We start from the raw sequence: 17,966 nt of genomic DNA, 5'->3' as shown, positions 1-17,966 counted from the left end.
CTTGTCAGCTGGCCACTGTACGACTGTTCTTCTGTGTCCAACGCTATGCTAGAAATGCACCACATTCCCAGTGATAGACAAGTTCATTGAGAGATACTACAGAGAGTAAATGGTTGTCTCTCCTAATAGATGATAATGCCCATTGCTGTGGTGCAGGACTGGAGTTACTGTAAACCATTAGCATTATAGAATTTTAATAGTGGGCTGCACAGTGGCGCAGTGGGTAGCATGTTTGCCTCACAGCAAGGTCGCTGGTTCGAACCTTGGCTAGGTCAGTTTGCATTTCTGTGTGGAGTTTGCATGTTCTCCCTGTGTTGGCGTGGGTTTCCTCTGGGTGTTCCGGTTTCCCCCACAGTCTAAAGACATGCGGTACAGGTGAATTAGGTAGGCTAAATTGTCTATAGTGTATGTATGTGATTATGTGTGTTTGGATGTTTACCAGTGATGGGCTGCGTAAAACTTTTGCTAGATGAGTTGGCGGTTCATTTCACTGTGGCGGCCCTATATTAATAAAGGGATTAAGCCGAAAAGAAAATGAATGAATGAATATTTAAGGCACATTATGTAATTTTTGCAGCTGGAGATCACATTCAATACAAACAAGGATGTAGTTTGATGACTCTGTGACTGAGTTTGGAATCATTGGAGTTGTGGTCTTCATTACATCCTACAGGACTCATGCAAAAACCATGTTAATGAATGAGCTAAAGTATTCAAAACTTGTTAATAGGGGTGTGACGAAATGCTTACACTATGAGACGAGATGAGAGATGACATTGGGGTCACAAGAACGAGACAAGACGTGATTTTTACACTATTTTAAAGAAATTTTTAATAATGAAATACATGAATGGAAAATATTTAATTTAACTGAAAAAAATCTCAAATTATAAAATTATTTAGGTGCTTTTTTTAAAATCAACTTGTAATGAATGTTATTTTACTTCAATTTTAATTAATTTTATGCAAACACTGCAAATAGTGTTTAGTTATAATTTTAAATATTAGCAAAATATACAAATGGAAAATATATATCTTATTAAACTAAAGAAAAATCACAAACTGTAAAACAGTTCAGGTGTTTTTTAAATCAACTTGTAATGAATGAATTAAGCCATAAAGGACATGCAAACACTGCTAAATATTTAGTTATAAATTCTACCGGCTTGAGAATCTCTCCTTTCCACATATAAATATATTTATATTTATATTTTTTATGTAGTCATGTCATTTTTGTTTTTTTTTGGCGGCAACCCTTGAACTCCGGTGAAGAAAAAATCAGTTAGGTCACACTCACCCGCCCCAAACGAGTGACACACAACTCCGAGGCCAGCCTGTCAGGTGAATGCAAAGCACTTGATGTGCTGTTATAATCCAATCCTGCCTCCAATCTTCACTGCTAAATTCACCCTCAAGCTCCATCATAACATCACAACTCACGAGACAACTTTTCATCTAGACAATAAAACTTGGCGCCATTTATTCTCGCGAGATCTCGTAGCCCGAGATCTTGTTATATCCTTGCTTGTTAATTATAATAGTGTGAATCAGAATAAAGCTGAAAAATGAGACAGCTGAAGCTATTGCTGAGGAGAGACACGACATGAAAACCACTGAGATTTTATTGTGCTACTCTCAACCGCTTACGATTCTTCCACTTCTGAACGTGTGGGGGCAAATTCAGCCCAGTATGATCACTTTAAATAATTTTTAAAGGTCCTATGCTTTGAAATATGTATTTTACTTGATGTTTCATGTAAACTCAACTGAAACACGAAGACAGGGTGGGACATAGTGTAGCTCCTCCCCTTAAAAAACTTTGTTTTATCATTACTCTGCTAGTGAGAGTGGTTGAGCTCAAGTGCATCAAATGAAATGCAAATGTGAAGCGCCTTGAAGACGGTGGGACATGTCAGATACTACAAAGCATTTGATTGGTTAAGATTTGATGAGAAACTGTAGTGTGAGGTGATGTGAATAAAACCATTGATTTATTTAGGCGGAAGATGACAAACTACAAGCTGCACATGTTTATATCAGTTCTATATCTTCTAAATGTGAATTTTGTCACTGTTTTGGAGCACACTAGCTAATAGATATCTTAAAAACTAACAATACTGATTGTAACATCTAAAAAAAAAATATTTTGATTTCATTGCCCCTTAGGGTTCTGTTATAACGCTGCTCTGTGCTGTCTAATAAAATGAACAACATATTAAAAGGGCGTTTCTCTGTTTTCATTGAAACCAAACCAGAGAAAAAAAGGCTGCGTGACATCATTAGCATGAAATTGCTTATTTCTCTGAATGTGAACATACTTCAAAACATTTGAGATAATGTCAGCTTAAGCCAGCAAAATATATAACACTGTTCTAATGTTTTTTTTAATTATTATATTAATGAAAATAATTGTACATGTTGTGCCTCTAAATTTTAGTTTAGGAATTGGAATTCAGAATCAAACAAGATGCAATTCAAATGTATGGGAGTAAAAATCAAAGTGTAACTTTTCTACAACTAGCAAGGAGCAAAAGTGGCCCTGTTTTTAAAGCAGTGGATGACAGATCTGCTAATGGATGGAGACATCATGCTGATCAGCTCTGGTCTCATCAAAGCTCAACACCCCCACAAAAGATCAACACCAATCCGTCACAGCACCTTCCCTCAGACCGCCATACATGTCATATATATATCAGCTGACTACTGGCTATCATTATCAGAAGACTATTGCTTAACTTGGGCAGTTAAAACATCGGAACGAAAACAATAAATTGCTCAGTATATTAACTTCACAGAACTGGCTCTATGTGGATCATAATTATTTTCTGGACAGTTTAAGACAGAAGTAGCTCACTAAACAATTAAATATTGTGTAAATCATATTAAAATTATTAATAGAAATTGACAGATCTCAAACAAATATTACCCTAAAAAATAAATGAGCTGAACACCATAAGCTATACATAAATATTAAATGTTTATTTGAACTTACTGAGATTGAGTGTAAAAACTGACACAGTTTGCTGGCTTTGATCAAAAGAGTAAGACTCCACTCCCCTATGGTGACATGACACATTTTGTTTTTCACATTTTTATAACTGTTAATAACATAGATGGCATATTTTTTATCTATATACATTTGATGAATTGCTATGCTCTTATATATTTTGTAATTTCATTGTTTTTTTTATTATCAATGAGAAATTTGTGGATTTCTCATTTAAAAATTGCAAGACTTTTTTCTGTACTGGATCAAAATATGGTGTATAAATTCGGTCCATTTTATCTTTTTTTTTTCCCCTCTGGATGATGTACAGTATATCATGATGTTTTTGGATTCATAGCAGACTGAAAACCTATAAACTTCACAAATGCACTAATACTATTTATTCATGAAACCATTTTAAGATTATTGTCTAGTTTTAATTTTCTTATTCAACAAAAAAAAAAAATGATTTTGAGAAATATATTCCCCTCCTTCTCAAAACTGAAATACTCTTTCTGTCCTGAATTGAAGTAGGTAAATTGGCTTTTGTGTTAACTGCTACATCTGGAATCATCTTCAATCTAACATTTTTAAAACTGTTATTCAGAAACTGGAAGACGACTTGATGTGCTACCTCAGAGTTTAAGTCTTCTTTTATCTTGTAAATTTTAGATGAACTTGACTTTAATACAGTCCATTTCTTAGTTATGTAAAAATTATATTAATCTTGGATGCATATGAAATATTAAAATTGAATAAAAGTGTTACATAAAAACAAATAGGCTAAATTAGTGTTTGGGATTTTTTAAATAAAACTTTTGGTGTAGGATGCCATCAGTGATTGGATGAGTCAGTCTCAATTATTTAAACTATAAAATGTTATTTAAATTCGTCAGGTTTTCAGTTTCTGTTAATAGTTATCTGGCAGATGCATCATCATCCTGCCCTTTACGGGTTTAAATAAGATACTACTTCAAAGAAAATGCACATTATTAAAAAGTCAGATTCCTATAAGCCTTGGATGATACTAGAGTTCCCTCTAGTGTTTGAAATGTGGTTCTGCATCTAGGCTACTTTACTATTGTGAAAGCGGCTTACGTTTTTCTTGTTCACAGCAAAGACTAGAGACTCTCCTACTATCATTTCTTCTTTCAGTCTTGTACAGAGAGTTCATGAAACGATCATAACCATCTGTCGAAACGATCTACAGTCTGTACCTGGGCAGTTTAGGAGAGATACTACCTCTCGAAGTGACGGGACATTACAGTTTATTACGACTGTATAACGCCTCAAAGAATGTTTTAGAGCATAAAAACCAAACAGCACACTTCGTTGACTACTTATCACTTTAAACATCCCGTTTTTTTTAAACCGAAGCAGATTAAAGAAAAGTTTTGACACATATCGCGAGAAAGTAAACACACGCGAACGCAGAACACGTACGCAGAACACAGAACGGCATGCACTAAATTCCAGGGGTTTCATTACCACGACGTAAAATGGGCGTGGCTCGGTCGGTGTTTGGGAAACGCCCCCTTAAAAAAAAAAACAATAATGAGAGGTCACCGATCATGCGCAGTACAGGTTCTTTTTTAGCGCGGTCATTTCAAACAGGATGATTATGGATAAAGAACCTACCGCGGTGGATAACGAGGGAAAAAAAACAATCATACAGGTTATTTTTTTGTTTTTATAATGTTATATTTTAAAGATTTCATTAGCAAAAACGGCTGACCTCGTTTTACTCCGTTTTACTGTCTCTGGGCTTTTGTACTTCCATTTTAAACCAAATAATAATGGTTGTGGTAAGATTAACCGTGTTTTTGTAGTTTAAAATATGGTATTCAGTCATGTTTAAACAAATAAATACCACATTTTCTGTAATAAATCGTGGTTAATTTTTCTTTCTCGATCTTAGTTAATTAACATAACTCATATTTATTTTCTATTTTTCATTTAAAGTCATCATACACAAAACAACTGAGATCAGGACAGGTATCTGATGTTACTGTATATAATATAAAAGTGATCATACATGAAACACCTGGGATCAGGACAGGTATCTGATGTTACTGTATATAAAAGTGATCATACATGAAACCCTTGGGATCAGGACAGGTATCTGATGTTAATGTATATAAAAGTGATCATACATGAAACACCTGGGATCAGGACAGGTATCTGATGTTAATGTATATAATATAAAGATGATCATACATGAAACGCCTGGGATCAGGACAGGTATCTGATGTTAATGTATATAATATAAAAGTGATCATACATGAAACACCTGGGATCAGGACAGGTATCTGATGTTAATATATAAATAAAAGTGATCATACATGAAACCCCTGGGATCAGGACAGGTATCTGATGTTAATGTATATAATATAAAAGTGATCATACATGAAACACCTGGGATCAGGACAGGTATCTGATGTTAATATATAAATAAAAGTGATCATACATGAAACACCTGGGATCAGGACAGGTATCTGATGTTAATGTATATAAAAGTGATCATACATGAAACCCCTGGGATCAGGACAGGTATCTGATGTTAATGTATATAAAAGTGATCATACATGAAACCCCTGGGATCAGGACAGGTATCTGATGTTAATGTGTATAAAAGTGATCATACATGAAACCCCTGGGATCAGGACAGGTATCTGATGTTAATGTATATAATATAAAAGTGATCATACATGAAACACCTGGGATCAGGACAGGTATCTGATGTTAATATATAAATAAAAGTGATCATACATGAAACACCTGAGATCAGGACAGGTATCTGATGTTAATGTATATAAAAGTGATCATACATGAAACCCCTGGGATCAGGACAGGTATCTGATGTTAATGTATATAAAAGTGATCATACATGAAACCCCTGGGATCAGGACAGGTATCTGATGTTACTGTATATAATATAAAAGTGATCATACATGAAACCCCTGGGATCAGGACAGGTATCTGATGTTACTGTATATAATATAAAATTGATCATACATGAAACACCTGGGATCAGGACAGGTATCTGATGTTAACTAATATAAAAGTGATCATACATGAAACCACTGGGATCAGGACAGGTATCTGATGTTACTGTATTTAATATAAAAGTGATCATACATGAAACCCCTGGGATCAGGACAGGTATCTGATGTTACTGTATATAATATAAAACTGATCATACATGAAACACCTGGGATCAGGACAGGTATCTGATGTTACTGTATTTAATATAAAAGTGATCATACATGAAACACCTGGGATCAGGACAGGTATCTGATGTTAATGTATATAAAAGTGATCATACATGAAACCCCTGGGATCAGGACAGGTATCTGATGTTAATGTATATAAAAGTGATCATACATGAAACACCTGAGATCAGGACAGGTATCTGATGTTACTGTATATAAAAGTGATCATACATGAAACACCTGAGATCAGGACAGGTATCTGATGTTACTGTATTTAATATAAAAGTGATCATACATGAAACCCCTGGGATCAGGACAGGTATCTGATGTTAATGTATATAAAAGTGATCATACATGAAACACCTGAGATCAGGACAGGTATCTGAGGTTAATGTATATAAAAGTGATCATACATGAAACCCCTGGGATCAGGACAGGTATCTGATGTTACTGTATTTAATATAAAAGTGATCATACATGAAACCCCTGGGATCAGGACAGGTATCTGATGTTACTGTATATAATATAAAACTGATCATACATGAAACACCTGGGATCAGGACAGGTATCTGATGTTACTGTATTTAATATAAAAGTGATCATACATGAAACACCTGGGATCAGGACAGGTATCTGATGTTAACTAATATAAAAGTGATCATACATGAAACCACTGGGATCAGGACAGGTATCTGATGTTACTGTATTTAATATAAAAGTGATCATACATGAAACCCCTGGGATCAGGACAGGTATCTGATGTTACTGTATATAATATAAAACTGATCATACATGAAACACCTGGGATCAGGACAGGTATCTGATGTTACTGTATTTAATATAAAAGTGATCATACATGAAACACCTGGGATCAGGACAGGTATCTGATGTTAACTAATATAAAAGTGATCATACATGAAACCACTGGGATCAGGACAGGTATCTGATGTTACTGTATTTAATATAAAAGTGATCATACATGAAACACCTGGGATCAGGACAGGTATCTGATGTTAATGTATATAAAAGTGATCATACATGAAACCCCTGGGATCAGGACAGGTATCTGATGTTAATGTATATAAAAGTGATCATACATGAAACACCTGAGATCAGGACAGGTATCTGATGTTACTGTATATAAAAGTGATCATACATGAAACCCCTGGGATCAGGACAGGTATCTGAGGTTAATGTATATAAAAGTGATCATACATGAAACACCTGGGATCAGGACAGGTATCTGATGTTACTGTATATAATATAAAAGTAATCATACATGAAACACCTGGGATCAGGACAGGTATCTGATGTTACTGTATATAAAAGTGATCATACATGAAACCCCTGGGATCAGGACAGGTATCTGATGTTAATGTATATAATATAAAAGTGATCATACATGAAACCCCTGGGATCAGGACAGGTATCTGATGTTAACTAATATAAAAGTGATCATACATGTAACCCCTGGGATCAGGACAGGTATCTGATGTTACTGTATATAATATAAAAGTAATCATACATGAAACCCCTGAGATCAGGACAGGTATCTGATGTTAACTAATATAAAAGTGATCATACATGTAACCCCTGGGATCAGGACAGGTATCTGATGTTACTGTATATAATATAAAAGTGATCATACATGAAACACCTGGGATCAGGACAGGTATCTGATGTTACTGTATTTAAAAGTGATCATACATGAAACCCCTGAGATTAGGACAGGTATCTGATGTTACTGTATATAATATAAAAGTGATCATACATGAAACACCTGAGATCAGGACAGGTATCTGATGTTACTGTATATAATATAAAAGTGATCATACATGAAACACCTGGGATCAGGACAGGTATCTGATGTTACTGTATATAAAAGTGATCATACATGAAACCCCTGGGATCAGGACAGGTATCTGATGTTAATGTATATAATATAAAAGTGATCATACATGAAACACCTGGAATTAGGACAGGTATCTGATGTTACTGTATATAAAAGTGATCATACATGAAACACCTGGGATCAGGACAGGTATCTGATGTTAATGTATATAATATAAAAGTGATCATACATGAAACACCTGAGATCAGGACAGGTATCTGATGTTACTGTATATAATATAAAAGTGATCATACATGAAACCCCTGAGATCAGGACAGGTATCTGATGTTACTGTATATAAGTGATCATGCATGAAACACCTGAGATCAGGACAGGTATCTGATGTTACTGTATATAATATAAAAGTGATCATACATGAAACACCTGGAATTAGGACAGGTATCTGATGTTACTGTATATAAAAGTGATCATACATGAAACACCTGGGATCAGGACAGGTATCTGATGTTACTGTATATAAGTGATCATGCATGAAACACCTGAGATCAGGACAGGTATCTGATGTTAATGTATATAATATAAAAGTGATCATACATGAAACACCTGAGATCAGGACAGGTATCTGATGTTACTGTATATAATATAAAAGTGATCATACATGAAACACCTGGAATTAGGACAGGTATCTGATGTTACTGTATATAAAAGTGATCATACATGAAACACCTGGGATCAGGACAGGTATCTGATGTTACTGTATATAAGTGATCATGCATGAAACACCTGAGATCAGGACAGGTATCTGATGTTAATGTATATAATATAAAAGTGATCATACATGAAACACCTGAGATCAGGACAGGTATCTGATGTTACTGTTTATGATATATAAAGTATTTGACACAAAAGCCCTGGGATCGGGACAGGTATCTTAAGTTATAACAGTATTAATGTAATCTGAGAGGTAACTTAAGTTAATTTGTTTAATATAACATACACTGATTTCACATGAAACACCTGATCAGGACAGCTATTTTAAAGTACTGCATATAAAAGGCATTGGACACAAAACCCCTGCGAATACGTACAGGTATTTGAATCAAACGGCTGTTTTCACAATCTGCGCATGATCCGTGACCTATGCAAATTCACATATAGGCCACGCCCACCCGATGACGTAATAGCGGTTACGCTGTACTGAAACCCCTGGAAAAAAGTGCCTGCCAACACAGAACACCTCAGTTATGTGAAACAACAACTTCCTGAAAAGTAAACTGTGGACAGCAGCCCCTCCTCTTTCACTTTCAGTTCGGAGCTTCGGACGGTCTTGTGGCCAAACAGACTTTAGCCAAGACAGATAAGCATGCGTTCGAGGTGTTTTACATTACAGACAATATAGAGCGCATGTGAAGAACAACATTTATAAATATCCAGCAGTCAGACGTCGTATGTAATCGTTTTTGCGATTAGTCATTTCGAAAGTTTCAACAGAGAGCTAAATTGTTCTTAATTCACGTACGATAATGAATGAAACACTTCCTTTAGCGGTGACGTCCAGAAATAGTTGTCCCTTAGGGTAAGTATATTTGTTTTTGCTCAATCGCGATTTTTCTGTCTGCAATGCATAGTTTTACAAAGCCATTACAATAATATTCCCTATGGAACTGCCATTTTATAGAAATTTAGCCTAATTGTAAATCATAAACATCATTTGGCATCACAATAAATGTTAGAATGAGGAACATACGCCCACATTTACACGATAGGCTACCTGTTTGTGCTGATGTTTAAGAAATGTAATAATATCACAACATACTGTAACATCTGAGTCTGACATCTAATTTATGCCACAATATGATTCTTCAGTGAGAGGTTGTAATGTTTTCTGTCTCATCTTTTTAGTTGAGTTCTGTTGTGACTGGGCTATGAGGCGAGATTCAGTTCACTATGAACGCTCAACAGTTGATCCTCAAACAGCGAGCAGAGCTTCTGGCAGTTCTATGTGGTGGAGGTAGCGATGAACCTCTAGAGAGTGTTTTGGACCTGCTACTTGCTCAGGAAGTTCTTGTCTGGGAGGATTACCTTAGGGTACGAGTGGCAGAGAAACCCTTGTGTGCTAACATCAGGCAACTTTTAGATTTGGTGTATGACAAAGGAGAAGATGCATGCAGTTATTTTTTGGCTGCGATTGAGCAAGAATTAGCTGAGGAGCAAAAGGCTGGACTATGTTTTGGTAATGGATGCGTTATGGTGGGCAAGGACAGACCAGCCACTGCAACTTCAACATTACTGGCTGACAGGCCAATGTTAGTGAGACGGCTCAGAGATAATATTGATGGAGCACTAAATATTTTACTGACGACTGGTTGTTTCTCCATCAAAGATTGTGATAGTGTGCAGCTACCTGTATACACACCCTCACAACAGGTAATACCACCTTAAACTATGAGTTTGTTTTAATACACAAATAATGAAATTTCATGTGCCACATGACTATCTCAATATAATTTGCAGTGTATCTTTTCCTATTGTACTGAAATCATTTTGGCCTATGTAGCATGTTCATCGGGCCAGATTTATGAATGGACAATCAGTTTGTATGATCAAGGGGGCCCTGTTACAATGTGGAGAAATAAATAAATATTATATATATATATATATATATATATATATATATATATATATATATATATATATATATATATATATATATATATATGTAAAGACTGGTTTATACTTCTGCATTGAGTGACGGGCGTAACCCGCGCCACACGGCTTGCACGCTGCCGTGCATTTAAACTTCTGCACGCTGTTTCTGATGCTCTGTAATAACACTTCCGAAATGCTAGTTGGCAGTGAAATGTTCAAGTTCTTCTGTGTTGAGTTTCTTCGCTGGTGTTTTGTTTTTCTGACCGCTACCTTAATGTCAACCCAGGCTCATTGTGGAAACGTAGTCCCGCGGACGTTTCTGGAGACCGCGGAATACGTCCCGGCGGGTACGTACGGCTGCAGTTTTTGTTTTTGCGAATCTGCGAGAGGCCGCTGTTGTGCGATTTTTCTCATCTTGAACGTCTCTCGCGAGTGCGGTTCGCGCCCGCGCTGTTCTCGCGTCAACCCACCAGAGGCCGCTGTCCGACTGACCGGATGATTGACTGCACGACCGGCCAATCGGCTGACCGCCCTCCTCTTTCCCTGAACCCAACCAATTTTATTGCATCTCGAGCCTGCCGACATTACACGGTGAGCTGTGTGGACAAACGGGTTGCAGCGGGAAAGCCCTCCACAAGAAGGTAAGCGGTCAGCCGGCAAGCACGAAAGGGAACAGCGTCACACCGCCCTGCAGCGTTTGCTTGAAAAAAATAAATGCAGCCGTACGTACCTCCCGGGACGTATTCCGCTGTTTCCAGAAACGTCCACGGGACTACGTTTTCAGAATGAGCTTGGGTTGCTTAATGTATAAGTGGCTTAAACTCGCTTATTTAGAGACGTGCAACAACTTTAATCATAAGGTAAACACAAAACAACAAGTCTCCAGCTTGAGCTCCTTCACGGGACTCCACACTTAGAAACACTCGCTCCATCCAGCTCGTGCCGCTCTCGGTCCCACCCACACTCGTCATTGATATCAAGCCGCCCAATCACAGAGCTTCCGATACGCGTCATTGCAATGTGTAGTTAGATTTTTTGAGAGGTGATCATCAGCGTTGGTAAGGGCTATGCGTCCATGTGCAGGCTGCACCGCATTTGGACTAGAAACAAGACAAAAAATCAAAGCAAGAAAAGCATTTTTTGCAGTGTTGTTTTGTAACATAGTAATTGCCTTAAGGCTGATTTATACTTATGTGTTAAGTGCATAATCAATATATATGCCTATATCAAGAAGCATTTTCTAGACAAGCAAAACATATTGTCTTGTTTTGAGAAATAATATGCCAATATGGAGTGAGTTTTTCCTTAAAAAAGCAAAATAATCTGCCAATGGGGTAAGCAAATTAATCTTGTTTTTTCTTTTGACGTAAGATTATTTTGCTTACACCATTGGCATATTCTTTTGCTTGTTTTAGGAAAAGCTCACTTAATATTGGCATAATATTTCTCAAAACAAGACAATATGTTTTGCTTGTCTAGAAAATTCTTCTTGATTTTGGAATTTTTAGATATTTGGACTAGAAACAAGACAAAAAAATCTAAGTAAGAAAAGCCTTTTTTGCAGTGAAATTATTAGAATATTGTAAAATATGTAATTCACTGCATTTAACAGGGCCCAAAAATAAGGGAATGTGATCCAAAAATGTTCTTTGCCTATGTCATAAAATCTATGCCTGTTCATACTAAATTTATTTTACTTATAAAATCAATGCATGTATACAGTAACCATGTTGGATTTATGGCAGGTTCGAAGACTGTTAGACCAAGTAAAGTTTAAAGGGGAAACTGCTGCACAAACCTTACTGCAATATCTAGAGCAACCTGAGCCAACCTCACCAATCTCAGCAGAGAAAGAAAATACACCTTCCGCTGGTATTTTCTTATAGTTATAATTACAATCTCTTAAATGTACGATACAAAGAATATGTGTTTGTCAATACATGTAGTCTTTTACTTTGCATTCTTTCTCCAGATTGTCTGGTCTACCAGAAGAAGCTGCGAAGCTCTGTTGCATCCCAGTCCCTCTTCCTTAGCACCTATGGCGGGACAGGGCGTTTCTCATTGGATGACATTTACACTGATGGACATCTTGAAGTGATGAATAGCTCTGGTGAAACTACAACATTAGGGCTGGAGGATGTAGTGGGTCCCATGGGGACTCTTAATGAAGACGCTGACACCGTTCTTGTGTCTGGGGAGGCAGGAAGTGGCAAAAGCACATTAGTTCAGCGACTGCACTTGCTCTGGGCAAGAGAAGCTTTGCTGTTAAACACTTTTCTGCTGTTCCCCTTCAGTTGCCGCAAGCTAAATGCAGAGCACAGAGAGCTTTCTTTGAAAGAGCTCCTCTTCCTGCACTGCTGCTGGCCTGATCGAAACCAGGATGAGGTCTTCCAATTCATCCTAGACCACCCTCATTTGGTGCTCTTTACCTTTGACGGACTCGATGAGTTTAAACTGGGCTTCACAGATGAAGAACGTCACTGTTGCCCTACAAAGCAAGTGCCTATACCTGTATTGCTTTTCAATCTGTTGCAGGGTACCCTAATGAAGGGCGTTATGAAGGTGGTCACCAGCAGGCCACATGCTGTGGGCCCATCACTGAAGCGCTATCTCCGCAAAGAAGTGCTCCTCAAGGGGTTTTCTCCTGGAGGTATCGACTGCTTTGTTAAGAAACATTATAGTGACCCTGCAATGGCTACAAGAGTCATAGAGTCTGTCCAGGGTAACACTGCATTACTAGGTCTTTGCCACATTCCTGTCTTCTGCTGGATTGTGATCAAGTGCTACCAGGAACTCCTGGCTGGTCAAGATGGTATTCCTCAGACCATCACCGATGTCTACCTCCTCGTCTTACAGCATTTCTTTCAGCGAAAGTCATCTCAGCCCCAAAGTGGTCTGGGAAAGGCCTGGTTGGCTGAACATTTGGACACAGTGTTAAAGCTCGGAGAGTTGGCACTAGAAGGTCTGCAAACCTCCTGCTATGTGTTCTCAGGTTATGAGCTACAGAGAAACAGTATCACAGAGCAAGATGTCGGCATAGGCTTCCTCATTTACTGCAGTGACATATCTGTGAATGATTGTAAACGTTATGAATTTCTGCACATTACCTTACAGTGTTTTTTTGCTGCTCTGTATGTTATTCTGAATCGCAACAATGATCGTTCTGCTATCTCCAGACTCTTTCAGCCTCGCAACAGGCAGGTGTCAGGCTTGTCTCAAAGCTGTCTGGGACAATGTATGGATCACTCAGTAGAGGAGTCCCATGAGGCAGAGACAGCAAACCTTCAGATTACAGCTCAGTTTGTGTCAGGACTTTTATCCCAGCGGCACAATAATCTCTTCCTGGAGTGCTGTCCTGCTGTTGTGCGTGAACGCAATGTTAAGCAGGTAGTCAAGTCATTGTCCAAAAGAATGCAGAGACATTTCAAGTCCATTCCTCGTCCTGTAGAGGGTGAAAAGAAGAGCATGCATGCCATGCCAAGTTTTGTTTGGCTTATCAAGTGCATCTATGAATTGCAAGACAACAGTATTGCCCAAGATGCCATGGCTAAGTTGGATGTTGAGCACCTGAAGCTCACCTACTGTAACATTGGGCCTGTTGAATGCACTGCGCTGGCATATGTGCTCAAGAACTTGCGTAAACCAGTTGGACTACAGTTGGACAACAATTCAGTGGGAGATGTGGGTGTGGAGCAGCTTCTGCCGTGTCTGCCTATGTGCCACTCCCTTTAGTAAGATGACATTTTGACTTAACTTGCACATGCTTGCTTTTTTCATCACTTAAAGGCATAGTTCACTCAGAGGGGAAAATTATGATGTCATCTACTGTACCTATTCTATTATGTAAACAACCTCATCATTTCAAACCTGTACACTGTAAACCCTAATAAGTTGAGACTATTCAAATGATTTGAGGAAAGTGATTCTCTCAGTTTGTTTGAGTAATGGGAAATCGACAACTCAAATAATTGAGTTGATCATATATAGTCTCTTCATTGAATTAACTTAAATGTTTAAGTACAGATAACTTAAAATGGCTAAGACTAAGCTTCCACATTTTTCAGCCTTTATATTCTTTACTTACTCCCAAGCCATTTATATCGAAGTTAATGTTTAGCCGCACCATGTTGGTGTTTCTTTACATCTAATTTTTACAAGGTGGGTCGTTAGCCCAACGCTCAGCAACTAATCTGGAGGACCAAGACATACACACATACACTACGGACAATTTAGCTTTACCAATTCACCTATAAGTGCCTGTCTTTGGACTTGTGGGGAAGGAATCCCACGCGAACACGAGAACATGCAAACTCCACACAGAAATGCCAACTGATCCAGCCGGGACTTGAACCACAACTTGCTGTGAGTCGACTGCGCTACCCACTGTGCCACTTTGTCGGCCCTGGATGTATATCAATTGAGAAAAATGTATATAAGCATTTAAATATCTACTTACTAATTTACTAATCTTTCGTCAGATGGGTTCAGGTAGTGCCTCTGTCTTGCTGCGCTTTAGCAAAATTCAGCATCACAAGCAAAATGACCACCTTGTGTCATATAACATATATCAACCAATCAGCATGGCTGTCAAGGCAGAATTTCAAGCGTAATCAATCATTTTAAACAGAAATATGGTGAATCATTTAAAGAAATTTAAATTCTAAGTTTAGAGAACTTAAAACATTAATTAAAAGCTTTTTACTGCCTAATGAGGAAGTTAAACACACCTGTTTAAGTTTTGATGACAAGTTATAATAAATTATATCTTTAGTAATGACAACAGCAGGGTTTACAGTGTATGTGTGTATGTCTTCTGTGGAACACGAAAAGACTCTCTGCTTTTATTTTCTCAATGCAAGTAAAGTCAGCAAAGTTGTCTGCCCTTGTGCTCCACAGAAGAACTACAGGTTAAGAATGAAAAAAGTAGTGTCTTAACAAATTGTTCATTTTCCTTTTTTTCTGAAAACTGTTTAAATGATTAGCAAAATGATTTTTAAGCATCTTCTAAATTTGGCAGCTTAAGGAACAACAACATATCAGATGAAGGAATACGAAAACTTCTGGAAAAGGGAATAGAGTGTGAAAACTTCCAGAAAATAGCGTGAGAACACAAACACTAGCTCTGCAATTTATGAATAATAATGAACCATGTTGTATTGTTATACTTAGAACAGCCAAGTTTGATTACTGCTTCAATATTTCCCCAGGCTTTTCAACAACAAGCTCACTGACACTTGCACCCAATACTTTTCTTGCCTGCTAAAATCAAAGCAGAACTTCCTGGCTTTGAGGTTAGTGGTTCTTTCATTAATATATGTGCTAGCTCTGGCTCATGATGTGCTGATCATTCTAATAATATACTTTTTCAGGTTGTACTGCACATGTAGGAATGTTAGAAAACCAATAAATAAACAATGTTTTTGTACTGCAGGCTTGGAAATAATAACATCACATCAGTTGGAGCAGAGCTGCTGGCAGAAGGCCTAAGCTACAACCAATCTTTACAGTTTCTGGGGTGAGGTCTATGAAAGGAATGAAATATTGTATGGTATTTTTATTTAATACCTATATTAAATCACATTTTCTTTTTACTTCTAGATTATGGGGTAATAAAGTTGGGGACAGGGGAGCTGAGGTATTGGCGGATGCGCTGACGAATAGCAAAACACTAATATGGTTAAGGTAATATTGTATATATTGATCATAAATCTGTATTCTGTAATGCATATGTTTTAACATATTTTACAACATGCAAAAAGATGATAAGCAAAGAAAAAAGGTTAACTAGATCATATAAAATTTGCAGAGCCGTGAGTCACTCAGTGCAGCATGTTTTATTTTTTGTGGTGGTGTTGCGTTGGTTTGTTTCAGTCTGGTGGATAATGGTGTGGGCAGTGCCGGTGCATGTGCTCTGGCTAAATTTATCCGACAGAACAAAAGTCTGGAAGAATTGTGGTGAGTGCCTTCAGCTTTTTTTAGTTTTCATTTTCTGAGTCAGACTTGGATGATCTAACTCTATCTCTCCTAACCAGGTTAAACAAAAACTCCATCTGCAAGGAGGGGGTTGATTGTCTGATAGAGGCACTGAAAATGAACACTAGTGTTAAGAAAGTCTGGTAAGGATATTTCCCAGCATTTTAACTAACCATACACTGGTTTTTACTTTAAAAAAGTCATTGATTGAAATGTGAAGTTAGACTTTCAATTAGAATTTCACATTAAAACATGTACAGTTTTAATTTGGACTTTTTAGTGTGTGTGTGTGTGTGTGTGTGTGTGTGTGTGTGTGTGTAGTAAATATCATATTATCCATGTCTATGGTTTGTGTTTTGAATAATATTAATATCCTTACTACAAAGACTCTTTGCTTTGTGCTCTTAAAGGCTGAGAGGAAATAATCTGAGCCCACAGGAAGAAGAGCAGCTGAGCCAGCAAGAATGCAGATTGACCTTCTGAGGGCATGAAGGCTCTGTATTGCCTGCCATCAAACTCCCAAATCCAACGGTCATCATTTTCCTTTAAAAAACAAATAAACTGGCAACCATAAACACACAAGCAGGAAGTCATGGTTTAGCTAGTCAAAGTTAGCATTCCCGATCCAGAATACTGATTCGAATGTCAGCTGGGGAGATTGACTGGGTTGTTTTGCCTTGAATGTGTCTTCGAGATGTGTCTTGTTTCTTCCAGATTTCATATATGTAGTTTATTTAAAAAAAAAAATTCCTTTTGTGTGTAGTCTCATAGCATTATAAATGAGTAACATGTCAACCAACAAAACTGTACTGTACATGAAAACATGTTTGTTTGGGTTGATACTTGTACTCATCCTCAGTTTACAGTTAGCATGTGTATTATTTTGATATGTTGGTGGTTGTTTTTTGTATTGTAGGCTATAATCAGTTTATTTAAGGGTCTGTTAATTGCGTCATATAATTTCAGGTTTTGTTGTGCTGGTTTTTGAATGGCTTTAAGTACATATTCTATGACTTATTAAACTGCAGATTTCCTATTCATTTGTTTATTTTTTCTTTCTTAGAAACTATTAAAAACCCTTGTTTACTCGTGAGACCCATGTAGAACATGGTGTATAAACAAAATACATTAATTACATTATATAACATTAGTTGCAGGAATTCAAATGTATATCCTTGAAAGAACAGAAAAGGAAAAAGCCTTCATGTACAACCTGTCACACAGCCAGTTCCTCAATTTTCTCAACCAAACTATTGGAAAACCCCACGCCAGGAGGCGGGGTTATGTAAAAGAC

The 17,966-nt window shown here is 37.3% G+C and overlaps 1 protein-coding gene across 1 annotated transcript; it reads left to right on the top strand.

The window, feature by feature from the left end:
- Positions 1-3,803: 3,803 nt before the first annotated feature.
- nod2 (nucleotide-binding oligomerization domain containing 2) lies at positions 3,804-17,712 on the top strand. Its single transcript, NM_001328044.1, is given in 12 exon segments — positions 3,804-4,433; positions 9,276-9,626; positions 9,953-10,477; positions 12,445-12,571; positions 12,672-14,430; positions 15,717-15,800; positions 15,907-15,990; positions 16,131-16,214; positions 16,298-16,381; positions 16,571-16,654; positions 16,732-16,815; positions 17,083-17,712. Coding segments are annotated over 10 exon segments (2,943 nt in total). The 5' UTR covers positions 3,804-4,433; positions 9,276-9,626; positions 9,953-9,997; the 3' UTR covers positions 17,156-17,712.
- The last annotated feature ends 254 nt before the right edge of the window (positions 17,713-17,966 follow it).

Source organism: Danio rerio, chromosome 7 (assembly GCF_049306965.1).
Source record: "Danio rerio strain Tuebingen ecotype United States chromosome 7, GRCz12tu, whole genome shotgun sequence".
NCBI classification, from domain to species: domain Eukaryota; kingdom Metazoa; phylum Chordata; class Actinopteri; order Cypriniformes; family Danionidae; genus Danio; species Danio rerio.
Note: the sequence above shows the minus strand (reverse complement) of the source record. Positions and strands in the feature narration are given on the sequence as shown.